Raw genomic sequence first — 10,371 nt, 5'->3', positions numbered from 1 at the left:
ATTAAGGTACAATAAAACTTCCTCATTTGCACCAAGGAAGGAAAAACTCTTGACAAGTTGATATAGATAATATATAACCATTCGACCTTGAACGAACTACCGAGTCGTAGTAGGGGGGTGGGGGGACACCGAGCACTGTTAGAAAAAGGATTTTTCATTTCCCTTAGAACCTTTGGATAACAATATCATTATCATCTACTGCTCCTCAACATTATATACATATAAGTTATGATTTCTCTTTCGCTTTTTCCATCTTTTTAAAAAAAGGAATAAAAATAAATTTTATTGGCGAAAATGTAGAGCTAAGAATCTTGAGATGATAGGCCTATGTACAGATATGTTTTTTTTTTAGTTTTTATGTTTTAGAATTGGAATAAAGCCCCTGGAAACATGTACTGATTGCTACAATACTTTGCATCCGATAAGTTTTCTGAAACCTTTCCAACAAAAACCTTTTTTCCACAATGCTGCGATTTTATACAATTCGAATATTTTCAACCCCAAACCCTAGTCTCATGACAGCTTCCATAATAATTATCTTTTAACATCACAATTTTTATATATATTTTCATTTAACACCATCATCAGTCTTCACCATCACACTTTCATTTATGATTTCAAAAATGTTTTCTCGTCTAATAACTCTAGTTTTCACTATATATCATAGTTTACATTATCACAAAACTGGAACCTCTATCGCTATATAAGGTCGTGAAGTAGAGTTTGCAGGGCATAACACAAAACAAAACAAAAATTCAACAATATATATATTTTTATGTATTTTTTATCAATTTCGTTTATTTTTTCAATGTTCTTATGTTTTCTAAATCGTTTAAATACTCGGTATTACTCCGAAGACTCTTTTCAATTGAGACAGTCTTTGCAAGTGACATTTCCAATAGACTAAGAGAGGGTTAGAGGGATTTTTCAAGGAATTTGCAGAGGGTTAAAGGGATTTTTTCAAGGAATTTACAGAGGGTTAAAGGGATTTTTGAAGGCATTTACAGAAGGTTAAAGGGATTTTTTCAAGGAATTTACAGAGGGTTAGAGGGATTTTTGAAGGAATTTACAGAGGGTTAGAGGGATTTTTGAAGGAATTTACAGAAGGTTAGAGGGTTTTTTTCAAGGTAATTTCAGAGGGTAAGAGGGATTTTTTCAAGAAGATTACAGAGAATTTACAGAGGGTTAGAGAGAGTTTTCAAGGAATTTACAGAGGGTTAGAGGGTTTTTTTCAAGGAAATTACAGAGGGTTAGAGGGATTTTTTCAAGGAAATTATAGAGGGTTAGAGAGATTTTTCAAGGAATTTACAGAGGGTTAGAGGGATTTTTGAAGGAATTTACAGAGGGTTAGAGGGATTTTTTCAAGGAAATTATAGAGGGTTAGAGAGATTTTTTCAAGGAAATTATAGAGGGTTAGAGGGATTTTTTCAAGGAAATTATAGGGGGTTAGAGGGATTTTTTCAAGGAAAATATAGGGGGTTAGAGGGATTTTTTCAAGGAAATTATAGGGGGTTAGAGGGATTTTCCAAGGAAATTGCAGAGGATTGGGAGATTTTCAAGGAATTTTCAGAGGGTTAGAGGGATTTTTCAAGGAATTTACAGAGGGTTAGAGGGATTTTTCAAGGACATTACTGAGGACCACAGGGATTTCTCGAGGAGAATACAAAGGGTTATAAGGATATTTTTTTTTCCAAGGGATTACTGTAGCTTAAGAGATTTTTCAAGGAGATTACTAAAGCTTAAAGGTTTTTTTCAAGGAAATTACTGAAGGTTAAAGAATTGTTTTCAAGGGGGTTACTGAAGGTTTAAGGAATTTTCAAGGAGATTACTGAAGGTTAAAGGGATTTTCAAGGAAATTACTTAAGGTTAAAGGGATTTTGAAGGAGATTACTGAAGGTTAAAGGGATTTTCAAGGAAATTACTTAAGGTTAAAGGGATTTTCAAGGAGATTACAGAAGGTTAGAGGAATTTTTTCAAGGAGATTACAGATGATACTTTAGATTTAAAGGCATATTAATATTATCTCTGATCTCCATTACTCTTTTAATTGTTCATATTATCCCTGAATCAAATGGTACAAATAAATTCCTAAATAAAAACTATTTTAAAAACCACTTAAATTAATTTGTATGGATTAATTGCAATTGGTTGAAAATAATAGATGAAGCTAACTATGGTTGATAATGTTGCAAATGGATTGGAGAGCAGTGCTTGCAATTTAATTGCAAAGTGTTTATTCGTATTTACATTCTGCATTTCACTTATTTTGATTTGTTTTGCTGATTTAAGCAACTTTTATCTGCTATGAATCGATGGCTATGTATCCGTTATGTATATCCTCTTAGCGTGCAACTAATTGCAATACGCGTATGTATCATCTTTCCTATGTATCCGGTAAATGTATCCTGCAGATTAGATCCATCATCATGAAGTCTTTTACTCTGTATGCTTTACTAAGTATCCTTTGAAACGTATCATTAAGGTATCTTCTGTATTTCATACATGAGTATGTTCAATAACAAAAAGCACCCATTAAAATATGTTATTTATCAGCACCAGGTAGAATTAAACTTTTTCAAAGTCTATATTTTAATGCGTTCTCCATGTCTTGTCGTTTTTTATACATCCTTCACGCTTACTTCGATATTACATATAGTTCAGTAATTAGCAATGTAGGAGAATTGGATTTTCATATTCAGGGTAGGGGTGTGTGTATGTATGTATGTATGTATATGTATGTATATATATATGTATATATATATATATATATATATATATATATATATATATATATATATATATATATATATATATATATGTATGTATATATATTACTGAAATGAGCTTAAAAACTATTCGCTATAAAATCTTATTTCACATGTGTTAATTTGTTACTATAAAAAGCCATCCGTTCATGAATACTTCGTTTTATAACAAAATACAAAGATATATATTTATATATACTTGAAAAACAGAAAGTATGTTCACCACTCCCCCCACCCTCTCTCTCTCTCTCTCTCTCTCCTTTAAAAAATTCATCACACAAGATTAAAATCTATTCTGAAAATTGAGAGCTTTTCAACTTTTTTTTTTCTAAAAAAAAAAAAGAAAAAAAAACCTTTCTTCAAGTCGAAATGAGTCTTCAGAGTGATCCACAAGTAGCTGTTTTTTTTTTTTTAAGACGTCAATGACCTTAGATAGTGCGACGCCAGTTTACATCATTGAATCAATAAAGGAAAAAATGATCTCGGTTCCCATAACGATTGAGAGCAACAGCGTCCCTCTTCGATACAAAACACAACACAGATTTAAAAAGGAAAAAAGATTTCGGTTTTTAATATAAATATCTATTCATAATATAACACGGAACTCTATAGAATACCCATACTAAAACGGAAGAAGTCGGTACATAGAAATAGGCTGCAATAGGCACTTATGTCTTCTAAACAACACACACTATCAAAATATACAATAGATTGAATCCACTTTTAAATCATTTCTTGTTTTTTTTCTCATTGTTATAATGTCCAACTTAGATCTAAATCTAATATATCTTTACTTGCACTTTTACAAAAATCAAGCCTACATCTTTTAAAACATTTCTTATAATAAACATTATCGTCATCATTTGCGCGCGCGCGTGTGAGTTGTCTCAAAACAAACATATATGGTATAACTGAGATTCTTTTAGCCGAGACCCGTAGACAGGGGACGTCCATTTGTCTTTAGACAGCCCTATATTAGAGACAAGTGAACACAGCTCTTTGTAGAATCGAACATAGACAGCCCTATATTAGAGACAAGTGAACACAGCTCTTTGTAGAATCGAACATAGACAGCCCTATATTAGAGACAAGTGAACACAGCTCTTTGTAGAATCGAACATAGACAGCCCTATATTAGAGACAAGTGAACACAGCTCTTTGTAGAATCGAACATAGACAGGCCTATATTAGAGACAAGTGAACACAGCTCTTTGTAGAATCGAACATAGACAGCCCTATATTAGAGACAAGTGAACACTGCTCTTTGTAGAATCGAACATAGACAGCCCTATATTAGAGACAAGTGAACACAGCTCTTTGTAAGATCGAGTAACGCTATAACAGTGGGCGAATGGCCGTCTCCTGGCTAGGGGTCATCCTAACTGACCAGTAAATACAACACTTAAAAAAAGAGGGAATGGGAGAGAGACTCGTGAAAAAAAAATGATATCCTAAGATGATATCCTAAAATGAAGGGGCTCCTATAACACCTTTGAATGACGGCCTCGATGAACAGTGATGAGGCGTGATATGACAGAAGATGAATGAATTTAGTGAGTGAGGTGATGCTGAATGCGTATGATGTCGTAAAAGTGGGAACCTGAACGAAGATAAATGTAAAAAGATTTACTTGAGTGACGGTATATTTTCTTGTAAACTATGGTAATCATCACATTAGCGTTTTATTGTCTTCCAGAAAGTTTGATAAGTTATGTTGTAGCAGAAATTCACACAAAATCTGTCACCTCTTTTTAGGTGAAGTGAAAATTTGATTTTTTAAAACCACCTAGTTTCATTTGTGCCTCTTGGAAAAATTTTACATGCTGTTTCAAGATCTATGATTTTTCAACTGTTTTAAATCGGAAAATAGATTTTATATAAGAATTGTATTTCCTGTAAAAAGAAAAGAATCATCATAGATAAAAAAGCTGCAGTATAAAATTAATGATTAGCAAATTGTATTGTCGTTGTTTATGTTTTTTCTTAATTTGACAAGGAACTCAACGAAGAGAGAACATCTCCCGCCATAAATATATAGTCTATTTTATAATTAATTATTCGAATTTATATATATATATATATATATATATATATATATATATATATATATATATATATATATATATAAGCATACATACTGTAATTATAAATTTTGTATTTTTAAAATATGTATCATGAAAGTAATTGGTAAAGGTGCTATCTTAACTCAAACTTATTACACTTCAGGATACCAGAATTTTTATTTTCATACTGCTGCCTTAATAGGAACAAAATTCTAACTTGTCAAAATAGCAGATATCGTTGATGAAAAAAGTCACCAATGTAAAGATTGGAGACAAAAATGCATAAACTACAATCTAAATGATTGATTATGATATGATATCTATTTTGTATGACAGAAAATGAAATTTTATGACAGGAGTTTCAACCTCAAGGAGGAGGCCGGGAAATGTCTATGGTACGAACTTTGGAAGCGTCACTGCCTAGGATCTGCAATTTGGCGTGGTCAGTCTCAGGCATAATGATACACATGAAAGTGGAGCCGGAATTAGCATCTCTTGGGTATATCGTAAGCGGAGGGAATACTTCGCCGGCCTCGACGTAGGCCGTCAACTTCCTATGGACGTCAGAGTACTGATGCTTCAAACTTATTCCTCTATCCCTCAAGTGTCTTTGAATGTTATTGAATGCTATGCGTCTAGCAGCTTGAGGGGACGTATTAGAATCTGGTATTGGCAGCGACGTTAAAATTAAGGTTTCAGGCTCATCCATGTCCCTAGTTATGACGTGAGGAGTCCATAGATCAGAGCTTCGAACTCCTCCACCAGACAAGCGTAATTTGGCACATCGAGAAACAACTTCCCTTTCCCACTTTGGTGATGACCCAGTAGGAATTTCATTCATTATGCAAATGCTTACATAGAGTATGAATTTATAGTCAGTATTATAATGTCTACACAATTCAGTTATTTGTTTATAAACTTCTGGGCCAGTCTCCTGAGGTAACAAATTTTGAACAGTCAAGTAGTGAGTTTCTGGAACTTCACCTCCCGCAACAAATATTTCGGCTCCTTTGACATCATGAAAGAATATTTTCACTGTTCCACGACCCAGTGCCCTCACTCCTCTTCGGGCAACAGTGCTAAGTCGATCCAGAACCCTGTCATCATCACGAGCTCTTGCAGTCACCTGTTTGGCAATGGCTAGGGCCTGAATCTTCTTGCACTGTTTCCGATGTCGTTCCCAATGTTGGCGTCGGCAGACTCTTGAACAGTAGTAGGTCGAACAGTTGTGACACATTTTGTACGATTTTTTAATCTCCTCTGTTTCAGCAATCTGCCCACATCCTGGATTTCGGCACCGAACAATTAAGTTTGCACCACTAAGTTCTTCATCAGCATCAACACGAACATTTTCATTTCCGTTGCCATTTTCTGATGAGGAATCTGGAGGTATGTTCATGTGGCGAGGAGGTAAATGAAAGGTGACACGAGGACCAGGTGGAACTTTAGCTTCCACTGCAGATGGTACAGCAGCCAGAACACCTACAGCTAGAAGGGCATCTGTCACAAGATCCGATGAAAGCGGGGAAACCATTTCCGACGTCGGCTTGTTGGGGGAAGCGCCCAGCTGATTGACTTGGCCGGACCCCTTGCTGTTGGTAACAAAATGGCTAGGAACATTGGTCTGCTGAGGTTTATAGCTTGTATGAACACTGGTGCTTATAGTGGAATCAGCAAATGTGTTATTGTTAGAAAGGCATGTATCAGCTCTAGAAGTATTAGTATTAATGGTATGGCTATGGCCATCTTTGTGATATGAATTAGTCAAATGAGTGCTAACCAAAGTAGTATTGGCCATATTAACAAATGTAGCTGATGGGATGACTGAAGGCTGAGACTGGTACTTTGATGAGGGTGAAGTGTATAAGTGAGAGGATGCTGTTTGAACATCTTGACCGTAAACAGATTTTTTTGGTATATTCTGAGATGAAATCTGGCTTCCCATACTGGGAGATGTGACACAAAAATTACTTATGGTACAAACAGGAGGAGATGAAGAAGAAATATAAGAAACGTGAACATTCTCAGGTGGTGGAACCATAGAGGCATATTGTGATGTGGAGGCATTATGAGCAAGGTGAGACAGAGCAGCAGCATTACTGGCGTTATGAGCATTGGTGTAGTAGTGTACAGGCGTATGCGTGAGCACAGCTGATTGGTGCAGCAATACTTGGGTGCCATGCGTCTCTTCTGTTAGCTGCTGAGCACTGATGGTCCCTCCTGGACCCTTCACCTCTAGCTGAGCCAACCTCTTGGTGGTCGGAGTGGCCCCGCTCAGGTCGAGGTGAACGTGAGATTGGGCGTGCGTAGAGTGGGCGCGTGAAAGGGTGTGCGTTGTGCAAGTGGGCGGCTCACGAAGATTCTCACCTGTAACATGGCGTCATGCGTCAGGCAGACAAAGTGTGAAGGAAGAAACAAGATGGAAGAATCAACACAGAAATAGAGAGAAATATTTGTGGTGGCATAAGATAAAAAAATTGCTAATATTCTAAATGTTAGCAAGTGATGAACTGCTGTGAAAAAAAATATAGACTACAAATAAAACTAGTACATAATGGAAGTTGTAAATGTGCTTGGATTTTCTCAGTTCCTTTTTTTTTCAGTTACTATACTTACCATAACCATAATTTTTAGAAGTTGATTTATTACCTTTAAAGTTATTAATTACCAGTGGACAGTTACATCTTCCATCACCTAGCTCTGCTTTCTTTACATGCAAGATAATTTGTGCTTGCCAGTGCGGAAGTGCACACAGGAATATAAAATTATTTTTGATGGCCTAATAAACATTTCCCTACCGAAATATAATCAAATGCTTTCTTCCTGTTTAGTTCAATGAGATAAAAGTAATTTCATCACAAAAAATAATCCCAAAAGTAATAATTTGCTCCCTTATTTTTGAACGACTAATGTAACCTTATGGGACAATAATTCAACTGTTTTGTATAAAGGAGTTATTTTTTCACTTTTCCATGAATGATTTATTATCAATGGATGAAATGGGTAATTTATTGCCTTTGGAAAGACCATAGTAGAATCAGTCATTTGAATTTTTTGCTTTTATATTTGTGAATTATACTCCAGTATACAAAACTTCCGTTGAAGCTAAGAGTCTTCTTTCTACAAATACTTTCACAACCTATAAAAGTCAAAATATTAAGTAACAACCTCTGGAATTAATACTTACTGATGCTGTGAGAACATATTTTTTTTCTTATAAATAGAATGTTTTTGAATTAGAAAAGGCATATAGATACAAATGGACATTTCTTGTATTATTCAAAAAAAATTATCATATTAATAGTAAAGTTAAGCATGGGTGACAAATCTATGTTAAACGTATTGCCAAATGCTGGCACTAGTAACAAAGAGAAGTGGCACATCCTGGCGAACCAAAACCAGTTGTTCTTATCTGTTTCTTCTGCAATAATGTAACCTTTCTATCTTGAACTTACCTTTGGCAACACTTTAAACAAAAAAAGGGGAAGAAAATTAAATGCTTCTCGTTATATAAGATTAAATTTTCATGATTTCCAGGAAACAGCATTAACCCTAATCTGAGAAACTGCACATTGCGCCTTTAAACACTGGCTTTTAAGGATACTTGGCCCAGAAGAGACCAGTTGGTTACATATGCCATTGATGCAAGTGACCTTTAAGCACTGGCTCTTAAGAAAGCTTGGCCCAGAAGAAGCCAGATGGTTAAATATACCACTGTCGCAAGTGATGAGGATTACCTAAAGGTTTGTTTAAATCTACTCTGATTTAAAAAAAGAAACATTCGTTCAAAGGACTCCTGTGCTATATTGAACTTCTTAACAAAAATTCTGTCAGCTTTTCAGTGGTAGTCTCATGTACTCAGATCAGATCTTCCCTGTCACTCATCAAATTGTGAGGAATTGTTTTTATCTGTGTGTTTTTGTCGATGTGTCTAGGATTTCTACCCATCTTTCAGTTACCAGTAATTCGATTCATCTTCCCAAATAAGTTCTATTTACCCCTGTGATTCTCAAATCAAGTGTCTAACTACGTTGTTTTCCTTCAAACTTTCTTTAACAATATTCTTTATATAGTTGCTGGAATAATAGTGTCTCTTGCATTCTTTTCCTGTTGATAGAAAATAAAAGCACGTTTCGATCTCTTTCATGCGTACCTAAATTTCACTATAGGCTCAATGAATAACACAATTTTATTCCTACTTGATTTCAACATGAAAATAAACTTTCAAGGAATCTAGGTATTTATAAACATACATACAATAGTACTCTGTGAAAGAGATAAGCTTTGAGAAAGGAGGAGTATGAGCTAATGGTAAACAAAATGAGATAAAATGTCTGTGAACATTGTGGATGGCATGTGGATACTGCACAAATATTTATGCGCACCGAGTGCTAGTCTCGTGAGTACTTGTCCACAAAAAATGTATATACATAAGGAAAGTTTTGTTTGCATCGGTACAATGCCTAAACCAATTTAATTTTGTATGCTCTTATACCAATTAACTAGTGATCAAAGTTACTCGTAAACTGAGGTACTACAGTATATATATATATATATATATATATATATATATATATATATATGTATATATATACAGTATGTATATGTATATGTATATATATGTATATGTATATATATATATTTATACATATATATATATATATATATATATATATTTATATATATATACTGTATATTTATATATATACATTTATATACATACATATATATATTTATATATATGTATATATATATATTATATATATATATATATATATATATATATATATATATATATATATATATATATATATTTATATATATATATATATATATTTATATATATATATATATATTTATATGTATATATATATATATATATATATATATATATATATATATATATATACCTGTGAGTGTATGTAGGACTGTGAATGTATTCTTACACATGAATTTGATTTGTTCCTTTCAATCACGTTTTCACATAATTTCACAATTAAGAAAAACCCTCTTATGGAAACTTTCAAAGTCTATGAAATTAGAAAATTTCTAAGTATTTAATGTTTCTTTGTTTTTTTTTTTTAAGTAAATTTTACATTATTTGGAAGAATGTAGAAATTTATTTAGTCTATGTTGTTTACCTTTGCGTAAATTGTAGTGTAATATTACCTTTTTAACATTGGCCTAAACAATTATAGAATTAATAAGATTACAATTGTTGGAATCCCTTCGAAATTTTTCTCATAGTTTCAGATATTTTCTTAGCTAATGGGAAATTTCTTCTGTGCTCCGAACCGTAACTATATCTTTATTTTTAAATGTATTTATATTTCGCCAACGTCATATTTAGGGCTGTACCTTCAAATAGACTGAATCTTAAAAGAAATTCTGAATAGTTTTGGAAATATTTGTGTAAGGGGGGGGGGGGGAGCAGGGACACGTTCCTGTAATGTCAGCGTATGGGTTAAACAATTCAAAAACAATTTTATTAAATTAATTCTACTAATACTGAACTCTCTTAGATTAATTTTACTTATACACTG

General features: G+C 33.5%; 1 protein-coding gene across 4 annotated transcripts in view; it reads right to left on the bottom strand.

The window, feature by feature from the left end:
• Window positions 1-4,918: 4,918 nt before the first annotated feature.
• The window catches only part of LOC137618225 (serine-rich adhesin for platelets), a 223,632-nt gene continuing 218,179 nt past the window's right edge, over window positions 4,919-10,371 (bottom strand). Inside the window, exon 7 of one of the 4 annotated variants that reach the window (XM_068348353.1) lies at window positions 4,919-7,195. In XM_068348353.1, coding sequence (XP_068204454.1) covers window positions 5,196-7,195 — 2,000 coding nt within the window. In that variant the 3' untranslated portion in view covers window positions 4,919-5,195. The remainder of the gene's footprint in view (window positions 7,196-10,371) is intronic. The other 3 variants (XM_068348355.1, XM_068348354.1, XR_011039756.1) reach the window with 3 other exon arrangements.

Source organism: Palaemon carinicauda, chromosome 24 (assembly GCF_036898095.1).
Source record: "Palaemon carinicauda isolate YSFRI2023 chromosome 24, ASM3689809v2, whole genome shotgun sequence".
Lineage (NCBI taxonomy): Eukaryota > Metazoa > Arthropoda > Malacostraca > Decapoda > Palaemonidae > Palaemon > Palaemon carinicauda.
Note: the sequence above shows the minus strand (reverse complement) of the source record. Positions and strands in the feature narration are given on the sequence as shown.